At 45.3% G+C, this 21,602-nt stretch overlaps 1 protein-coding gene across 1 annotated transcript; it reads right to left on the bottom strand.

The window, feature by feature from the left end:
- Nucleotides 1–3,360: 3,360 nt before the first annotated feature.
- Nucleotides 3,361–21,345, bottom strand: LOC121531744 (NUAK family SNF1-like kinase 1). Its single transcript, XM_041837163.2, has 7 exons — nucleotides 20,076–21,345; nucleotides 13,977–14,097; nucleotides 10,655–10,806; nucleotides 9,486–9,551; nucleotides 9,059–9,178; nucleotides 7,295–7,427; nucleotides 3,361–5,934 (listed from the first exon to the last, which is right to left on the bottom strand). Exons 1-7 carry the CDS (start codon nucleotides 20,364–20,366, stop codon nucleotides 4,847–4,849), a joined length of 1,971 nt encoding a protein of 656 aa, XP_041693097.1. The 5' UTR covers nucleotides 20,367–21,345; the 3' UTR covers nucleotides 3,361–4,846.
- Nucleotides 21,346–21,602: the final 257 nt, after the last annotated feature.

Below are 21,602 nucleotides of genomic sequence, written 5' to 3'. Positions count from 1 at the left end.
TAAAGAGCTGCTCACTCTAGTTCTATATTCTCCCTCCGAGGCTTTTCCAAGCACACATTATGGAAATTCAATGCCAGGAATCTAGTTACAAATTAAAAAGACTGATTAATAGCGGTGTATAATGACTGGTTTAATTTGTTACAGTGTTTTCAGGGCCCAACAGTTTATGAAGCACAACACCTATAGCAGTAATTATGTGTGAGACTAAAAACTGCTGGAGGTACAGTACTTGTTCAGTACTGTAGATATAAACATGTGACAGATTATACCTTATATACTGTAGATATCGAGTAAGCTAGCTACCTAGCATGAGATTTGGTTAGGAGTTTCTAATTTAGATCACTTTAGATATACCATGTTTCTCTTCCTGGGCTTGTTGCCCTGTCTAGTCTGGACAGCACGAGCCAGTGGTGCCGTCCCACACATCAGCACCAAAGCCCAAAGACTGCTTAGCTACAGCCAGACCAGCCAGCCATCTACTACTCCCTCTTAAAGTGGATCAAATTAACCTCACAGCAGAAATGTTCTCCCTTGACAACCAACCGATTCTCTGTTCTGCTCTCAAAAACAGAAACTATTTTTTCTCCCCAAGACACACACACACTCACTCACTTTCTTGTCTGACCTTGAAGTTTCTCGGAGAGATCCCACTGGGCACAGACGTTCAACGTCTAGTTTTGATTTACATTTGGTTGAGTTGTCAACTAATGTGAATTCAATGTGAAATCAACCAGAAATGTAGGTTAAAAGTTGGGTGAAAAAAAGCCTAAATTCCCTTACGTTGATTACTTTTTGTAAATCCAATCAGTTTTCCACTTACATTTTAGCAGACGCTCTTATTCAGAGCGACTTACAGGAGCAATTAGGGTTAAGTGCCTTGCTTAAGGGCACATCGACAGATTTTTCACCTAGTCAGCTCAGGGATTAGAACCAGCGACCTTTCGGTTACTGGCACAACGCTCTTACCCACTAAGCTACCTGCCCACTTTGATTCAATGTCATCACATTGAATGTTTTGGTTGAAATTACATCGAAACAACGTTGTTTCAACCAATTTTTGCCCAGTCGGATTCTACCAATTCCCAAAATATGCAAGTAGATTACAGTAGGATTTTAATGCCAAGAAAAGCAAGACAGACATAAAATGAACAACACAGAACACACAAAGTCAGACACGAAACACAACTTCTTTGACGTGATCCATTTATTTCAGTTGGTACAGTACTACAGTAGAAGGGTTGTAGTAGAGGGACACATGAAGTTTGGTTCCTCACCAGGAAATGTCTTAAGACTTATTCATATACAATGAAATTAGATTGCAACTCCTTAAACAAATACTTGACCAACGCTTTCACAATGAAATGACACATCATCACTCCCCTAATGCTGTATCCCAGACAATGATATATCTCCATTTATGTCATCAACACATTCCCAAGCAGGCCAAAGCATGGACAGAGTAGCTTTATACATCAAATGGCTTAATCACCAATAAATACAAGTATAAAAAACACCTTGATAATAATTATCATTACCAAAAAAAAAAAAAAACATGATCATAAAAGATAGCAAAGGCACTCAACTTAAACCACCTTGGCAGTCCAGGTTCACCAACTGATACCAAATAAAAATCATAACCATGGCAATAGCCAAGAAAAATTATGAGCCGTAACAAAAATAATACTTAAATAACATAATACTATTATTATTATTATTGTCTTAATACCATTATCCAGTCAAGTTTTCCTATGATTAGACTTTCTGCTACTAACTAACGGATATGCACCAGTTATTTCCAGTTTGGCAGATAGAGTTTAATCAGATTCTTTCCATTGTTTTTTCCTGATATCACTCCTTAGATTAGGAATTCCCTGCTTTGGTACAGATGGAGTCTTACCATTACTTATTTGGGGTCAAACAAGGGGTTGTCAATGTGATGGCACGTACACGTATGTGTTTATCCCTGTGTTGCTATGTGTTAGCATTTTAGAGAGGTTACTGTCATAATAATAAGACATGTGTACCAGGTGTACCAAAATAGGGGAAACATTCAGATCCCACCGACGTCAGATCAGTCCTCTGATCTCTTACGGCCAAACTCAGGGAAGAAATACTTTCTGCCATAACATAAAGCAATATAAAGTTTCTATATTTTGGAGAATCAAAAACAGAAGCGTAATGAAACAAAATACTAACATAGTATAATTTTATCACTGTAAATCCAGTTGACAATAAAAGGCAATACAAAGGGCAATAAAATGCAATATAATACGGAACGGGTCTGTCGTTTCAATCAATACCCAGGACTTTGCACTAGCGGACCTTTGACAACATTCAACATGTTCATTCTGTTGCTTGGGGGTTGCTATAGTTTCCCATACACATATTCTGATAATATATCGGATGTATCAGTCACAGATCTGCCGCCCCATCCCAGGATTGAAATGTGTTGCACACCAAGGCCATTCTAAACACGCCACACAAACACGTTCCACAGAACACACTCAGCCCATGACACAAGTTGCTTTAAAAGCCTCTAGCGTTCGGCCTAAAACAATCTCTTAACACAAAAGTAAAAATATAACAAAAGCCTGTCAGGCTACTATTGTTGCAAAATGAATTCATTTTCAGATGAGGTTTCCCATCTATGGTTAAAAGTTCCAAGGGCACATACAGTACCCAATCTATTTCATCCCCTGGATCATTAAAGCTTCTTCTCATCTTTGGTTTTTTTTAAACGTTCATTTCCTTTCTTTCTACTCAGAACTCACTTTCTCTATGTTACTTTCACTAGTCTACATACCTGTTTCCTTCAACTCTTTCACCCTTTCCAACAGGAAAGGCCTCTCAAATCTCACCATCACCAAGAACATTTCTCTTTCACTCCAACACTTGTTTCCCACTCAAATCTCTACAACGCTCTCCCTCTCTCGTTCACTCTACCATTATTTTTCTCTCTGCTACACGCTACTTTCCTCTAATAGAAACAATAGCTGGCTAATTATGCTTAGTTGACATAATTCCCCTGTACACACAGCTGGAGGCCCGACAGCACACACCACAGAACCCACCTGCCAGGTACCGATAACATCTCCTGCACCAACACGTCTCCAGCCATTGTCTGTGGAATGTGCTGTGTCATCAGAGCTCTGAAACAAATCCTCCTACTTAGCCCTTTGTGGAGTGGGAGGGGGTGCCTGCGTTAAAAATTAACTAGACTATAACATCCACAAATAACAACCTGAGCATTGCGTGGGTCTACACATGACGTACACTCTTAGAAAAAGCTGTGCTATCTAGAACCTAAAAGGGTTATTCGGCTGTCCCCATAAGAGAACCCTTTGAAGAGCCCTTTTTGGCTCAAAAGGGTTCTACCTGGAGCCAAAACGGTTATCCTATGGAGACAGCTGAAACCTTTTTTCTAAGAGTGTAGGGTTTCTTTGTCATTTCCAGCTGGTATGACTCTGTAGCCAAGTTATGCCAATTGAGAGAGAAGTCCTCAAACCAGAGGCAACTCCAGCACTACAGACAGACAGACAAAACAACCACAGACATGGCTGTTTATTTGCCAAGGACATTCCAGGGCTATGAGAGGGCATCTGAGCCATCTACCTTCACTAAGGTGAGCAGCTCCAGACCCCTCCAGCTCACCTGGCCAGGCCGTGTGTTTAAACCAAATCACCAAACTGCTGACACATCTATGGGGGAACAAAAAAACTAGAAAGTACTGCACGAAAAGGATTGTTTAAGACTCTGTCATCTCTCTGGGCTTGGTTCTTGTTCCTGACTGCGTTTTTTGGGGAATGGAGATGGGACTGTTTCATCTCAACTGCCGTTTTAGGTCTGTGTGACCCCTGACCTGTGACTGTGTAAGGCTATAGGCTGCTGTGTGTTCCATTAAGGTCCTGGGTCTCTCTCACCACGTTCACATGTATACGAATCAAAACAGTACAACTGGTGACAGGTTGGCCTGGCATCCATCTCTCTCCACTTTCAGGAAATGACATACATAATTTTATATGGATCTAAAAGGCACTTCCTACATATTCCCTAATATCATATGCTCATATATAGGACATGCGCTTTTATGGTGATATACATAGCTGCATGTTTTACATATGCAGCCATATTAATATATCATGTATACATGTTTCATTTTAATGGGTAACATAATAATTACATATGTCAGTTCCACACAAAGGGTTGGAGACATTGAGCTTTGGACTCTTCCAGTACTGCCAGAACCCACCAGTTTTCTATTCAACTAAAATCTACGCAAATATGAATAAATAATTAACATTGTCAGTTATTTTGGCGCAAGACCCTGGTTTGTTTTTTACAGGAAGTAAAAGATCACAAAAACCTGCTCTGTGTGAGTTTTAAGGTGCATTTTTAAACTCCAACTCAATTCATGGCTCGCTTCAAGAGCCAACCAGTTTCTGATTTCTGCATTTGTGATTCTAACTTGCCTTTTGCTGAATATGTAAACATTTGAACACAGCAAAGTCTATGGGCGGATGGAGGAGGCAGGCTGGGTGGCATTCTCTCGTGCCAGTTGTTTTTCTCTCTACATCGTTTGAAAACCCTGCTAACTGAATTTCCTTTGACTGAGAAGTGCATAACAGTGTATGTATAATATAGTTTCCAACAAGGATAAAATTCCCGGTAAGAAAACTATAACCTCCCAAAAAGTGTAGGTAGGCTATCCCAGCAACACACTGGTCAATTGTCGTCAATGACATGCACATACATGAACACACACGCATACACACCAACAGAGACAGATGTTATAGCATCAGCTTGGCCACCTGGCTGCCTCCTCTCTTCCCCCCCGGGCCCTCCTCGGCTAGGTGAGGTTGCTGCTGATGTCCAGGGCTTGCTGGTACACCTGAGTCATGTCGTCCAGGTCCCCCAGCAGGGAGAAGCTGCCGTTGTCCCCTGGGGACCCCAGCGCTCTGGGGGTCCGGCTGAACTTTGACCCATGGAGCGGAGGGGCCGCCTGGAAGCCCTTGAAGCTGGCCAGCTGCAGCAGGTTCTCGGCTGACACGCAGGCCCTGATGTTGGGGCGGTGTGGGGCGATGGGGGGCCAGTCGGGGGACAAACTGGGGGACAGGACGTCGTCCTCCAACACCATGCTGGACGGACGGCTCTGGCTACGGGACAGGCCTGAGTCACCCCCCGAGGAGGGCTCCCCGAGAGCACCAGCTGAGGGAGGGCCGCTGTAGGTGGAATACTTCCCATTGCGCTTCAAGATGCCCTTCCTCCCCACCACTCTCCTAGGAGGGGAGTTGCAGGCGGTGACCAGGGACATGGTGGCGCCCCCTAGCAGCTCGGAGGACTCGCTGCGCTCCGGGGAGGAGTAGTACCCTGATTCCCGTTGTTGGTTGTTCTTCAGGATGCCCTTCTTGGGGAGGGTGGGCACCATCTTAGCTGGCGAGCCCCCTGCCAGGGCAGGCTCCTCCTCTTCCTCCTCTCTGTCGGGGCTAGAGCAGCCTGCTTCTCCCTCGGCTGGCCTGAGCCCCATCATCGCTCCACCACTCCCCAGCTCCACCTCCTCCAGGCTGGGCGAGCGCTGCTCCTCCGTCACCCTGGTCTTGAGAATCCCCTTGGGCCTCTTCAGCCCTGGCTTGTCCCCCTCCACTCCACCGTGGGGCCCATCCCCCACTTCATTCTCCTTCTTGGACTTCTTGGGACGCTGGCGGAGGACCAGGGGCAGCAGGGTGGTGGGTTTTCCCGGCCGGGGCTCGGTGCGGTTCTGCCAGTCGATGAAGCGGGCCAGCATGGGAGAGGAGGTGCCGTTGTCCCGTTGTGTCTCACAGTCGCACACGCTGCTCTTACAGCCCCAGTTGACCCACCAGTGGTTGGCGATGTCTTCCACCGTGGCCCGCCGCTCTGGGTTCACCATCAACATCCAGCGGATCAGACCGCGGGCATCTGGGAAGGGAAACAGGAGGGGAGCAGAGATTAACATTCTGTTTATGAGCACAACAGGGGGCATGTATGATCGGGTTACATTTCAGTGTTTTCTTTTGCTACAGAGCATTCATTATCTAATAATAGTTCTACTTAGTCGGGAATGGGCAAATTTGATGGGGGTGGGGGCCACAAAAAATCTGAAGGGCCACATTGTGAGCAAAACATTTTAGTGGCCCCCCTCTTGACAGCGGAGAGCAATGTACTGTACGTTTTAGAGCACATTTTGTGAAATTGTACACATTTTGTCATGTGGTGTAGAGAAAATGTTGCAGTTTTAAAGCAAGTTTGCTGTAATGCTACACATTTTGCCATGGGGCAGAAAGCAGATTTAGCAATTGTATAACTTATTTCATGCAATTCTACTCATTTTGCCATGGGGTGGAGAGAAATGTTTGTAGTTTTTAATATGATATCTGAGTGAGACTGACTAAAAGAATCAATTACCGGCCGGTCATTTGACCATGATTACAAGTTTAGATATCTGGCTGCTAAACTAATTTAGCAATCTAACAAATTTTTGCTGACATGGGCTAATTGACTGACTATCAGTGACTGACATAACAAGAAAAAAACTGCTGATGCACAACCAAATTTCTAAATTGCACCTTGTGTATTCTACTATTCTAACTCGCAACAGTAAGTTGAGACCCCGACTGAGTTATTAATTTTTTGTGGGGGGGGGGTTGATGAGAGGGCCTTCAAAAGGGGGGCCGCAGGCCGCCAGTTGCTCATCCCTGACTTAGACAGTGTATACAATCTTACAAAAAAAGGTGCTATCTAGAACCTAAAAGGTTTCTTCGGTTGTCCCCATAGGAGATCCCTTTGAAGAACCCTTTTGGTTCCAGGTAAACCACTTTCCACAGAGGGTTCTACATGGAACCCAAAAGGGTTCTACCTAGAACCAAAAATGGTTCTCCTATGGGGACAGCCATAGAACCCTTTTGGAACCCTTTTTTCTAAGCGTAGAGGGTGTGTGGATAGAGGGAAACTAGATCTTAGACTGTGTAGGTTGAGTCACTTTACCCCTACCTACATGTACAAATTACCTCGAATTTCCTGTACCCCCACACATTGACTCGGTACCGGTACCCCCTGTATATAGCCTCGTTATTGTTATTTTATTGTGTTACTTTTTTACAATTTTTACCTTAGTTTATTTAGTAAATATTTTCTTAACTCTTTCTTGAACTGCATTGTTGGTTAAGGGCTTGTAAGTAAGCATTTCACGGTAAGGTCTACACCTGTTGTATTCGGCGCATGTGACAAATACAATTATATTGTATTTGATTTGATTTGATTTGAGGGTCTTGTTCTGCACCTGAGGACTGGGTGGGCTCTCTGTAATCTCCATTGCTTATCTGGCGGATGAGGTTCTTGTGGTCTCCTCCATCGAACGGCATGGTCCCATAGACCAGGGTGTACAGCAGCACCCCCAGAGCCCAGCTGTCCACCTATAGCAACACACACACGTGTCAATACATAGGTCGCTACACAGATCAGGATCAGGATCAGATAGACTGAATGTGAGAGATTAGTCAGTTAAATCAGTCACTGGAGACGCAGTTGAAAAGGATAGGAATCTCACATTTCCCTTTTCCAATTTCCAGTAACTGATAAATGAGGCTCAATGCCATTACTGGGTTAGCAACAGATTATCAAAACATTAACAAGGAGCATACTGTATCTGAACTGGAACGACGTAACTATGGTGTAGCGACAGCTGAAACACTGTAAGCACCGCACAGCTATACCATATTGCTCTTGGCCCCACTTTCCATCTCCATCCTCTCAGCCATAGAAACAGTGATAAACACTAGTGTGGAGTCGGGATTGTGCCAGTTTGTTCCCATTTCTCCCTCTGTCTTACTTTCTGTCCACTAACCTAATGCAATGTGGCTTTCTTAGTAAATGGGTTATGTAAGACCAGTGTCTGGGGCATGGAGGGTGCAGGAGGGGGGACAGAGAGTGGGACGGAGGGTGGGTAATGAGTCTAGCAGAGATGGCAGAGCTGTGATATCCTGGCCCTGACAGATCTCAGGAGACACACTGCCAGCCACTGATTAGCCAGATGTCAGGCTTTGGAAGGGAAGGACAAGACTCCTGGAGGAATGTGGCTGTTGATGGCCAGGGGGGTATAGCCAGCCCAGCGCTGGGACTGAGGTCTGGGACTGGCTGTCAGGGACTGACTGTCAGGGCACAGGAAATTAGATAGGGCTGCCCCGGCAGCCCCACACTGACTGGACTTCCCCTAGGGCCAAAGCCAGGAATGTCTCACCCTGGAACCGCTCTTTCATTGGTTAACTGACTGAGACCTCTCCTCCGTAATTGGTCGGCTGGCAGGGCCGCTGGGAGGGTGAGACGGGGCGAGTGCCATTGTTGTGTTCTGTTTTTGTTTCCAGTGTTAGCTGTAATTTGTGGATTTTCCGCAACTGGGTTCTGTCATTTTAATTTGCAATCTCTGTGGGGATTTTTTGCACAGTGAATTATACAAAATTGAATGGTTGGACTTTTTATAACGCACAACTCTTCTTGCAATTCGGAAAACGCCCTGAAGAACAATTACCTTGGAATTAGTCAATAAATCGTTTGGGGCTATTTTGTTACTCTCTCTCCCTTTTTCTCAACTAAACAACTTCTCAGTCCCACCCATCCTTGGCAGTGAAGTTCCTGGGCCTGTCTGTGTAACTCCTAAAGTCCGGAAGTTTAAAGTCTTCAAAGGGAGCTGAGACACCATCTGAGGCCTCCCACTGAGGATGTGAGAGTTGCTGGGAATAGTAACTGACTGGGGAGTAATCCCATCAAAGAGGAGACCTAATGCCTCCACCCACCCTCCCTCCTTCACTTTCTCTCCCCCTCCCTCTCTCCCGCCCTCCCTCCTTCCCTCCACCACTCTCTCTCTCCCTCCCTCTCTCTCTCTCTTCCTCCCTACACCACTATCTCTCTATTAGATCTGGGACTCCCACCCCACAGTGCCAGGTCCTGGAGATTAGTAATAACTTCTCCCAGGGACAAAAGAAAACCAGTCTGTCTCATTGTGTCCGTCTGTGACCTCTGACCTGTGTGGTGCCTGCCTAGTGCCTACCTCTGGGCCGTGGTAGGGTCTTCCGTTGACTATCTCCGGTGATGCGTAGAGAGGGCTACCACAAAACGTCTGCAGCAGTTTTTCCTTATGGTAGAGGTTGGACAGCCCAAAGTCAGCAATCTGGTGGGGAGACGGAGACAGAAGAACATAGTGGTTTGGTAAAACATCATAACAAAGGTCATTAAAAGTATTATGGCACTGACAAGGTGACATAACAAAGGTCATTAAAAGTCTCATGGCACTGACAAGGTGACATAACAAAGGTCATTAAAAGTCTCATGGTACTGACAAGGTGACAGAAACCCTTCAAGCACCGGCATATCTAAACTCTATTCAAAGTTACAGACTCTGTTAAACATTTACAGACTCTGTTACAAGGTTACAAAAGCAAGGTCTGTAGAGTTTATTAAAAATGACTCTTTCTTACCTTAATGTTACAGTTTTCATCCAGTAGCACATTTTCCAGTTTCAGATCCCTGTGCACCACCCCATTCTGTAAAACAAACAGTCCATTAGTTGGTTCTAGGTTGGTACAGTAGAGGGCCATTTGTTTGCAGTTCGCTCGGCTTGCTGATGGTGTGGTGATTTACAGAGACCAAACTCCAGTGTTGCTCTCAGGGGATATAGTCAGAGTGGGCCAATTGGTCTAGTACTGTTTAAATTCCCTGCCTCACACTCTATCGTCTTTGTGTTGACATCTGCAGTGATTTTCCCTCTAACGTGTCACAATAAAAAAAGAGCCTGTAATTATGGACTCAGATAAATCATGTTCTCACAACAGCCCCGGATTAAATAGCAACTATGTAGTTAGTGGCCCTTTCAAGGCAGGCATTAACATGTGGTACACACAGGGACAGGAAACACATGCAGCCATTTCAGATCTGGAAGTGATGGGGTGACTTCATTACAGCTGTGGCTGGGTTCTGTTTTGTGCTGTGTGTCTTCAGTTGGTTAGCAGTGACAGGGAACACTTGTTCACATGCTTCTGATTGGAGAGGGGGGAGGTGGCTCTAATCAGCCCTCTCACAGTACACCTCCTTCCTGTGTCAGTCAACCACACTATATCACCCCACCCTACACCATGCTACTCCACCCCCAAGTGCGGTTGCCTCTAGTGACTCATCCCAATACACTGTGATTGTGGGGCTCCCCCTATCTATGCTGGGGAGATGACATCATCCTATCCCAGCTGTAGAGATGATGACTAGGGGGGAGCCCAGTCAAACATCCACCCTCTCTGGAGGACCATGGTTGAATGAGGGGAGTGGAGGAGAGGGTGTGGGCTAGGATCCATTCTATGTGGGGGTGGAGATAACGGGGTGTCCTGGGGGAGCTATTGGGTGATCCAGGGACATGGAGACATGACAACAGATGAGGGCCCAGGGAACCAGAGCCGAGACTGGGACTGCTCAGTGCACTATGGGCAACACTGGCTTGCGTTAAATCTGTCCTCCCTAACACCAAGATGCCAAGAAAAGCATAGCTCATACTGCTTGACAACGTGAGGGATATATACGGTTATATTCACAAGGTTCTGATATTTCGCCCTGCATCTGATTAGCAGAAATGTGTGTGTGTTGCTCTGCAGAATCTTACCTTGTGACAGTGGTGCACGGCAGAGACTATCTGTCTAAAGAAGTGTCGTGTCTCTCTCTCGCTCAGGCGCCGGCGCTCACTGATATAGTCGTACAGCTCACCCTTACTGGCGTACTCCATCACAATCACGATCTTGTCCTTGTTCTCAAACACTGGAGGAGACAGAAGAAGTAGAATGGACACAGTCAGCATGGACACACAGACAGATACCATCTGTTTCAAAGCAGAGATTTCATCACAAAAACATTTGCGGAAAAACAACTAACTTCATCGTTTCAGTGGACAGTATTATGTTGAATATCATCTAAATGAGAACCCCTACCAGATTCAGAGCAAACTGGCTGTGTTCAAACTCCAGAACACGTTGCATCTCGGCACTGCTCATACGATTACATTACATCACTACCAACCCCACCTCATGTGTCTGGCTTGAGTCTTAACAACACTGCTGGGAGGGAGGGGGTGTTTTAGTAATCAGCCAAACCCCTTGGAGAGGAGAGGACATGAGAGGACATGGGAGGAGAGGAGAAGAGAGGAGAGGACATGAGATGACATGGGAGGAGAGGAGAAGAGAGGAGAGGACATGAGAGGAGAAGAGAGGAGAGAAGAGGACATGAGAGGAGAGGAGAGGAGAGGAGAGGAGAGGAGAGGAGAGGAGAGGAGAGGAGAGGAGAGGAGAGGAGAGGAGAGGAGAGGAGAGGAGAGGAGAGGAGAGGAGAGGAGAGGAGAGGAGAGGAAGCGAAGGAAAGAGGTTAAATAGAAGATAAATACAGGAGGGGGCCTAGTTAACCAAAGGTCCATAGTGTCTTCTTGCCCTGACCTGGACAGTAAATCATCAACTTCTCATCATGTCACTAACTTTCACCACTCTCTCCCACATTCCAAGCCCCCACACTAAGCCCTATTCACATGGAGAAGAGATAGGAAGCCTCAACGCCCTACAGACTAGACACAGGACAACCTGTTCCACCACTATCTATCTAGCCTCCCATGTATCATTACGCCTACAGCCAGGGCATGTTGCCGTGCCAACAGCAGTGCACCATGTGAGGGATGAGAACTGCCAGTGTATTTTCCCACACAGCAGGGGCTCCAGGGGTGGAGGCCTAGTCACCGCTCTCTGCACCCATGAGCGAGCACCTTCACAGGCCCACCCCTCCCCTCTCCTTCACCCTCCCGTCAAGAGAATAATCCTATGGTAAAAACATGTTGATGCTGATTGATGGTAACCCTCCCTGATTGTGACTGTTCCGCCGGACAGGGCAGGCAGCACGGGAAGCGGGCCAGCTGTCCTGGGGGTCGGATCTGATTGGCTGACAAAGCCTCGACCCGGGACGACCCTTCCGGCGAGCCGTGGCAGGGGTCCGTTTGAGAGCCAGCCCCCCATGATTCAATGGGATAATTACCTGGTTTACATAACGGAGGCGTGTTATCCACGGCCCGCTGGGCTGGGTCCCGCTAGCTAGCTGCCCCTCCGTCAGTCTCTCATTCTTTCTTTGTTCCACGGCCAGCAGGTCTCAGATCACACTAATTAGCACCTATTGTCCCACTGCCCTGGACTTTGCTTGGCCAGCTAGGGCTAGGCCTCTGAGCTGTTAACATGAGAGTTAAGCTAAATCGCTACCTCAGCTGAGTTAGAGGACAAGGAAGTTACAAAGAACATTTACCTTGTGTGTTTAAATGTGTGTTGTCTGAAGTGAGGCCTTTAACATGAACATTTAGTTCTTTGTCTTATATTTTACAAGGAGGGTAATGCACAGTACTGATAATGCAGTGCTTTTTCCATTCAAACCAGAGAATGAGTCGGAGAAATCTTCTTAAAATCCTCTCTTTTCTAAACCAGAGGGAGGTCCTTGTCAGGCTCGTTTTGTAGCCTTTAAGTTTGCTGGGGAACAATGGCATTACACAAAACAATACACAAATAGCCGTTGTGAATACTATTTCAATGGAATGGACCATATTGACTGCTTCAGGAAGACTTCTCTGGAAATTGTTCCTTTAAAATCGAGTTATGAGGTTATGAATTATGCTGGAAGTGACAAGCAAATGTGCTTTAAATGCTCGCAGGCATTATTTTCAAAAAATTAATCAACGCTGCACATCTGTTTCAGCTTTGTTTCACACAGGCAGTTAGTTGTTGACACGGGTGTTGCCGGATACACATATGTGTCTATACATTTGCAACACTATTCTGGGCGGGCGCCAGCCCACAACAGTAAACAAGAGAAACACCAGAAACCAGGCAACCTCTCCAAAGAAATGACTGGCAAGGGTTGGTAGCAGACAGTGGGTCTGAGTACATGGCACACACATAGGAGGGAGCAGCACTCCAACTCCTTATAAGCTAGTTTATAGAAGTGTTCTCCTAATCAGCCTCTCAGACACACACAAACTATGTTAAAAAACAATAACCACAACACTCACTGTTGTTCCCATGACAAATGTCACTGTTTGACTGTTCGTCACCAACACGTGGGTCGATGAAGTTTAGCAGACTTTGAACCCAATCAAAGCAGTCATAGTCAACCGGTTTGGGCAGTGTTGTTAAACAATGTGGCACAACAGAAATAGGCATTAGGAATGAGTCTGATGTGACTCATAGTTTAACTGCCCTTTGAAATGGCGGTTCATTTGTGGTTCAAACTTGGATTGGAAAATGTAAGATAATACCACCTGCATCAACATTCTCTGTAAATCACAATTCCCCTCTCAAACGGAGGTGTGGGGTCAAGCCAAAAGAGCAAATATGCAACACAAGATATGAGTGAAGCCTTTGTCTGTTGGAGGGTTGTGGGACAGATATACTGTATATGGATGTAGCTTTAGCGTGAGCTTAGGGCCTCTCCTCCCTGTGCATATCTGTGGAGTCAGGCTCAGGGTTAGCCTCCTCTCTCTCCCGCTCTCCCTCCTTCTACTATCCTCAGTCTCAGTCTGGCTCCCAGCTGGAGATCTCTCCAAGTACTAACAGATGTATGGCCCTGAGACCACGGAAGACACAAGAGGAGACCTCTCAGATGTGGGAGAGAGAGGCAAACCTCACGGACACCCCCCTGACACACACATATACACACACTCTCTGAAAGACACCCACACACACACACACTTGCAGTCATACACACACACACACACACACACACACACACACACACACTGGATCTACTCACTGGGCTCAGACAGAGAAGAAAAGATGAATAACATCCCAAAACCGAGGTCCAGATCGGATGATGACATCTGCTTGTCATAACATGACAGTCTTACAGCAGCACCAGGCAGGAGGAAGGAAGAGATCAAGTGCTATGTGTGTGTATAGACAGACACCCACCTTCATAAATAGAGATGATGTGGGGGTGTTTTAGGGACGACATGATCTCTATCTCCCTGCGGATGTGAACCATGTCCTGCTCATCCTTGATCTTCTCCTTCCGGATGGACTTGATAGCCACCTGAGGACACAGAGGACAGACACGTGTTCTGGTCAGTTGACGTGGACTAATGTGTAAAATCATGAGAAAATGACCAGTGGAGTGGGCAGGTCAATCAAACTCACTAACAGATTGTGATGATAAATCAACACAGGTCAAACCAAGAGTCAATACACCCACACAGCATATACATTTTAGTCATTTAGCAGATGCTCTTATCCAGAGCGACTTACAGTTAGTGAGTAGATACATTTTTATTTTTGTCATACTGGAATTGAACCCACAACCCTGGCGTTGCAAATGCCATGCTCTACCAACTGAGCTACATCCCTGCTGACCATTCCCTCCCCTACCCTGGGCCAATTGTGCGCCGCCCCATGGGTCTCCCGGTCACAGCCAGCTACGACAGAGCCTGGATTCGAACCAGGATCTCTAGTGGCACAGCTAGCACTGCGATGCAGTGCCTTAGACCACTGCGCCACTCGGGAGGACACTCAGGAGGGAGCAGCACTCCAACTCCTTATAAGCTAGTTTATAGAAGTGTTCTCCTAATCAGCCTCTCAGACACACACAAACTATGTTAAAAAACAATAACCACAACACTCGTTGCAGACAGCTCGTTGCACGTACATCAGCAGGGACATTTGGACAGCCAGAATGTTTGCTCTGTTGACCTTCGCAAAATACAGTATGTCTTACATAACATAATCTAAATGAACACTCTTTGACCCTCCTTCCTAGAGCCCCATAGTGACCCACCCATTGTGACCTCTGACCTCTGCTCTCCACTCAGCCAGTCAACACAGACAGGAGAGGCACTGAGACTCAGTCATCAGAGGCTCCTGCTGTGTAATTCCCCGTCTCTTAAGAGGAGAAAATAAAGGTGCTCTTGGCGAAAAAACAATGTGGCACGTGGTGCAGTAATGGAGGACTCCTTTGTACTGAGTGTTCACCCTGGTATTAACAGACAGCTAGTGCTAGGGGCTTGGTCTATCTAGTCTGTGATGTGTGTGGAGTGGGGCGGGGGCGACTCCCCCTAGCCAGACTCCGGTCTAATGGACATAGGTAGAACATCAAGGAGAATAGGGTGTTTCTGTGCTGTGGGTTTCCATGGCAACTGCAGCTCGGGGCGGTGTGTGTGGATTGATGAGCTGAACCTTCTTAACTAGCCTGCGAAGACATTACAGTAGATGCAAGTGCCAAACAAACACATTTTCAGGCCAACGTATCGTGTTGATTTACACCATCCTGCTCACAAACACTTACACACGTCGTACAGTATGTAGGTCTACACCCACATCTATTGTAAAAACTACAAACCAGAGGCCTAAGGTCAAGGGTGGCAGGTAGCCTAGTGGTTAAGAGCGTTGGGCCAGTAACCGAAAGGTCGCTGGTTTGAATCCCAGAGCAGACTAGGTGAAAAATCTGCCGATGTGCCCTTGAGCAAGTCACTTAACCCTAATTGCTCCTGTAAGTCGCTCTGGATAAGAGTAAAAAATGTCAAGTCAACAGAGACTCCCCCTAATGCTAAACATACATGTTTGAGCCCCATAGACTATCCTTACTACTGTATTCATTCAGCCGGTCTCTGTTTGCTAGCCTATAGGGAGGACAAAAGCTTTCCTTACTAAGAGAGAGGTCAATTACAGTGAAGGCCAATTCTACTCCAGGGCCAGGCAGCAGTAGAAACCACACAGTCAGTGTGCCAAGCTAATTACTGTGTAAATTCATAAAAATAACCCAACCGAATAACTTTCTTCATCCAGAGAACGACTTGATTACATAGAATTAAAAGAAAGATGTAAATATGAACAAGTAAAGGCCCTGTTTTGTTTCCACACGCTGAGTAGCAGTCTTTAAGTCTTAGTTAGTCACTGGTCTTTATTGGTTAAGTGTTGTACCTCCACTGTTTCGTGTGTTCCATTACCTCATGGGGTTATCAACAGCATTAGTACTGTATTCACTTCATGCCAAATCCTAAACCATGAGAGGGAACGTAAATCCCCAGTCTGTCTCTATGTGAAGCAGGACACTGCAGGTCTGTTTTTCACTTTTGCTGTTTTTAATTTAAGGGGTGTTCTTTCAGTTCCTATAGAAATACAATACAGGACATACTCTACTTGGAGATGGTCATGTATAAATACACAAAGGTTTATTTCTGAATTAATTTTTTTAGGGAGTACACAATGGTCTTACTGACATGACCCTAAGTCATGGGTACAGTGGTGTGTGTGGTTTAATTTTTTGAGAGATTTGTGGACGACTGGACAGCATGTACTTCCTTATTGCGGATAGTACAGTATCAATAGATACTGCCCTTTGACCCTCATTATACTGTACGTTTCAAGTTTTTAATATCACATGCATGAGTACAGTGAAATGCCTTTCTTGCAAACGCAAAACCCAACCATGCAATAATCAATAACAATGTAATACTAGAAAAAACACACAAGAAATAAGAAGAAATATGTCAACCTATTAGAGAGACAGCCTTCCAACAATACAGAGAGCAGACAAAGATCCATCCATCCCCCCAGGCTCGTCTCTTATCCCCCTGGGACCCTGTAGTGGGTGGGGTCATTAAACACGCAGGCCTGTGTATCATCCACCTGCCAGCTGGCTGACTGGCTACAGTACTGCAGCCCTGCGTTTGTCTTTAAGTGGTGTGCTATTACTGTCAGTCACACAGATGGCTGCCCTACCGGCCTGGCCCAGCCACCCTGTGCCAGGTATAGTCCTCCTCTACAGGCTGTATGCTGCAGTGTGTTTGATGTGAGAGGCCACGCTCCGCTCCACTAGAGCCTGACAACGACCTGCGGTTTCTCAGCCCATTAAAATAGATGAGGTATCCATCACAAGTTCCCTTTCTCTCTTAAGATCATGTTCATTTGTGTGGATAGAGAGAGATATTTTGTGTGTGTGTGTGTGTGTGTGTGTCAGGGGAGTTGACAATAGCAGGGAGGACCCTATTATTGATTGAGAGAGCTGAGCCATCTGTTTACCACAGAGCCAGAGTGAAGAAGAAAAACTGCTGATAACTGCACAACTACAGCCCATAACAGTGAATCTCAGTAATTTTCTCCTCCCAGTTAATCCCCAGTGAATCCATTGTTTGGGGGTGAGGTAATCTAGTGCTTTAAACTCATATGAATGTGACTTTCTAACCCCTTAAGTGAAGCCCACCATTCCCATTATGGTGGGTTTCCCTGTCTTTAAACTGCTCCTCTCCTCCTACCTTCTCATCCCTCCCTCTGCTTTGGACCCCCACACAGGATATTAACTTTCCATTCGTGTCTCATTTCCTGCTGGGGATGGCCTTTCATGTGTCAATGCCCACTCTGGGCCCTGCTGTCACCACAACCAAGGCATCTCCTCCCTCACACACACATTTTAGTCATTTAACAGACGCTCTTATCCAGAGCGACTTACAGTTAGTGAGTGCATACATTTTTCATACTGGCCCCCCGTGGGAATTGAACCCACAACCCTGGCGTTGCAAGTGCCATGCTCTACCAACTGAGCTACAGGAGGCCTACGCATGTAAGCACACACACGCGCCTACACACACCCTTCTGTCCTGGCAACATCTACAGCATAACAACCACACGTGCAAGAGTTAGAATCAAACCACACATACAGTAGTCAAATCAAACTACACATACAGTAGTCAAATCAAACCACACATACAGTAGTCAAATCAAACCACACATACAGTCGTCAAATCAAACTACACATACAGTAGTCAAATCAAACTACACATACAGTAGTCAAATCAAACCACACATACAGTAGTCAAATCAAACCACACATACAGTAGTCAAATCAAACTACACATACAGTAGTCAAATCAAACCACACATACAGTAGTCAAATCAAACCACACATACAGTAGTCAAATCAAACCACACATACAGTAGTGATATAAAACCACATATACAGTAGTCAAATCAAACCACACATACAGTAGTCAAATCAAACCACATATACAGTAGTGATATAAAACCACATATACAGTAGTCAAATCAAACCACACATACAGTAATCAAATCAAACCACACATACAGTAGTCAAATCAAGCCACACATACAGTATGAGGACACAGATAAACCGACTTGCCATCCAAAGTGAGCAGCCGACAAACACAACAGAAGGTTGTGCAGATTCTATGTCTACAGGCTGTCAAACTTTAACACATGCACTCATGCACCCCGACATCTAATCAATCTCTCTTCAGTGATAGTCCCACACACACGTCATCAGTCTCTTCTCAATCTCTTTGCCCTTCTGCTCTTCTCATTAGCTGCAAAGGAAGCCGGGGCACGCCAGGGAAAGTAATACAGGCAGGGCCAGCAGAGGGATTCCATAACAGTCTCTCACCCTGTTGCTATCTCTATCATATGGACACTAGGGGCTCTTTAGGTCAGGGGTCGTGTACACTCTCACAGCACCATGCCAGACACACGTGCCCTGGGGCCACAGTCTGCACACCCTCTCTATCTCTGTTTGGGTGCCTCTGAACTGAATGTACTCAAGTGTTAATTTACAAAGGGCCCATGGCCACTTGTACTGGTAATAATGTTGTGACACATTCAATGGCAACTGTTCAGGTTGATTTATAATTAGCTACCACCTAGGGTTCCAGGGTCAGCTCTGCTGCCTGCTATTTGAAGTGGAATCATTAAAGGCTGAAGAACAAAGCCAGGCCAGGCTCACTGATACATTTACATTTTAATCATTTAGTAGACGCTCTTATCCAGAGCGACTTACAGTTAGTGCATACATTATTTTGATCAGGCACTACCATCACTCCATAAATCTCTAGAATGATGTCAGGGCATGTGGAGATGGCAATGACATACTAAGTGGTAAAACTGTGGTTATTAATGGGATATAACACAATAGCCTTAAAAATATCACCAAATGTGACTAGGCTTTTAAAAACAGACCCAAACAGACCCTGATTTTCACTTGAACCAAGCTGTTTAATGAGTTGGAAAACTTGCTATAAGGCATTGATGCCATAAAGCAGTGGCACCTGCCAGGCAGGCCATGTGAGGGAGCTATTTGAGCTATGGGTTTATGGTGCCAAGCATGCATGTGCCAGGAGCTATGGAACACAGAGGGACATGTTGACCCGACTGAGTTTCCCCCCTGGCATTCTGAATCTGAACACACGTAAGGAAATTTCCTCTCGTTCTGCCAAAAGGGGACCATGGGTAAAATTCTGCAGCACATAGAAATATCTGAAGAGGTGAGGTACATGGGTCTCCAAATATGGTGCATGAGGGCAGATGGTGAGCATTCAATGACATGCTGCAGTCCTCCAAGTCATTGAGAAACTCAAGGAACTTGTTGACCAAAACAACACCAAGACACAAACAAAAACAAAACAGTTGAGGGACATTGGTAAAAGGGACACAGTCATTCAGGCAATTATTATTTTAACATGCAGTTAAATTATTTCAACAACATCAAAAATAGGTGTTATTCTAGGCCAGCTCTCAAGTTTGAGTTTGCCTCTTAACCTTCCAGCAATAAATGGCACATTCCAGCCCATTCAGTGTGAGTAGGCTGAAGTATCTTGGAGGAGTGTTGGCCTGTTTCAATGATGTGTATCATTGAGGACAGCGCGTGCTAAAGACATTCCCAGGGCCTCTAGGGCCTTATGAGCACGGGGGAATTCCCAGAGGGAAAAAAAGATGCACATGCCTAGAGCTCAGCAAAGAAGCTATTTGGGGCCTCTTTGTTGTAGCTATGTCTCAGGATTGGGCGTCTCAAGTCTGTAGGCTTAAATTACATAGGCAGCCAAATTCTGATATTTTTTCAAATAATTGGTATTTCTATCAGATATTTTCTTGATCTGATTGGTCAAAAGACCAGAATTGGCTGCCTGTGTAAACGCAAGAAGAACTTTTACAGATGTCTCAGGCATACAGGGTTCTTGAAACCCCTATGCGTAAAGAGTGTTTAAAACCCCTATGCATAAATAAGTGTCTCACCTCTCTGCCGGAGTGTCGTTCAATTGCCTTCTTGACTTTGCCATAGGTCCCTCTTCCGAGAGTCTCGAGCAATTCGTAGCGGTGTTTCAGGTTATGCTTGTGGTGGTGTTTCTTGAAGCCTGAATTTCTCCTGCTGCCATCGCTAGCTGCCGGTGTCTCTGCCATTGAATGACCGGCAGGTAGCGATGGAGGGGACAGGTCACCCCTAGATAGTTTCGCCGCTGAGGTGAGGGTTTGTTTGGCCTCAGGACGGGTCAGCCCTCGGTGGGCCGAGAGACAAGCTGTTTCCATCTCTAGGGAAGTATTCAAACTAACTTCCCACAGTTAAATATCTTAAACTAAGCTATTTGTTACAAATATTTATACTATAGTTATACTTATTATAGGCCTAATAATAGTCGTAATAAATAAAATAAATTACAGTGAATAATGCGTAAATATTATATTAATGAACATAGAAATTATTCCGATTGTCTAATGATCACTCCCTTTGTTAATTCTTCTCTAATCAAAGAATTCTCTCCATATCTAGTCATCCATTTGTCGCCTTATAAGAGTGAGTCATTATTATACGATTAAATAAAAAAGCAAAAGGTTATAAAGGAGACATGTGACATCACCTGTCTTTACGCGCCTGATACATAATGCAATGCATATTATACATGTTTAACTATAAAGGTATATTATAGGGCTACAGTCCTCTAAATATGTATTCAGAATTCGACAGACGAATGCATGTCGAAAGCTGAATCCACTTTCGATTGTATGTCTCCTCGGGTATGAACAATGGTGCTCAAAATTGAGCAATCCAGAAAGAAAAAAATATTTAGGTTATTTCAACATCAGGCTATTCTATTCTCGTCATCCGTGTAGTAGCCTATACTGGCATTATTATCTCATAGTCTTTCGTTTATTCTGGGTCGTTCACATAATCTACCGTAAAAATGCTGCCAACATCGTTAACTCACAACTAACAGGCGAAACCTTCAACGTCATTGCCTCCGGAGAAAGCAGCGACGAAACCGGCGTTCTGGATGAAGATGACCCTCATTTTGTCGTCAAACCAGGTGTAACGTCATTCAGCTGAGCTCTGTGTATGGCGCGAGTGCTCCATGCCCAAGTCGACGTTGCAGATGCGCTATGATCGGATATGTCAAGCACAGACGTTTTGATGATTGCCATTGTCGTTTTGCTCTCCTTCTTCTTGTGCCCTTCTTCTCCCTTTCTCTCTATTCTCTAACGTGAGGGGCTGTGAATAAGGAATGTGAGACGATCCGAGTCCGGAGGCGGAGTTACAGTCCCCCTCCTTCCTTCTCTCCCACTATGTGCTCTCTGCCTCTTTCTGTATTTTGGACTGCTGCTGCTGACTGCTTTTTCCCTTGACAGAGGCTGTGGAAGTATAGCCCTGTTTTTGGCCAGCTACAGTCATTTTACTATAGCCTAATGACTAAACTGTATTTCAGACACAAAATATTATATAAAGTCATAATAAAACCTAAAATCGTAATAACCTGCCAAGGAATATCA

Source organism: Coregonus clupeaformis, chromosome 19, assembly GCF_020615455.1.
Source record: "Coregonus clupeaformis isolate EN_2021a chromosome 19, ASM2061545v1, whole genome shotgun sequence".
Classification (NCBI taxonomy): Eukaryota; Metazoa; Chordata; class Actinopteri; order Salmoniformes; family Salmonidae; genus Coregonus; species Coregonus clupeaformis.
The sequence above is the reverse complement of the archived record's forward strand: the minus strand, read 5'-3'. Positions and strand labels throughout refer to the sequence as shown.

Coding starts and splice junctions, on each gene's coding strand:
- LOC121531744 (XM_041837163.2), bottom strand. CDS start 20,366: ATGGAAACAGCTTGTCTCTCGGCCCACCGAGGGCTGACCCGTCCTGAG. Junction 9,179..9,485: donor ATGAAAACTGTAACATTAAG/GTAAGAAAGAGT, acceptor TCTCCCCACCAG/ATTGCTGACTTTGGGCTGTC. Junction 7,428..9,058: donor GACCCTACCACGGCCCAGAG/GTAGGCACTAGG, acceptor GTGTTGCTATAG/GTGGACAGCTGGGCTCTGGG.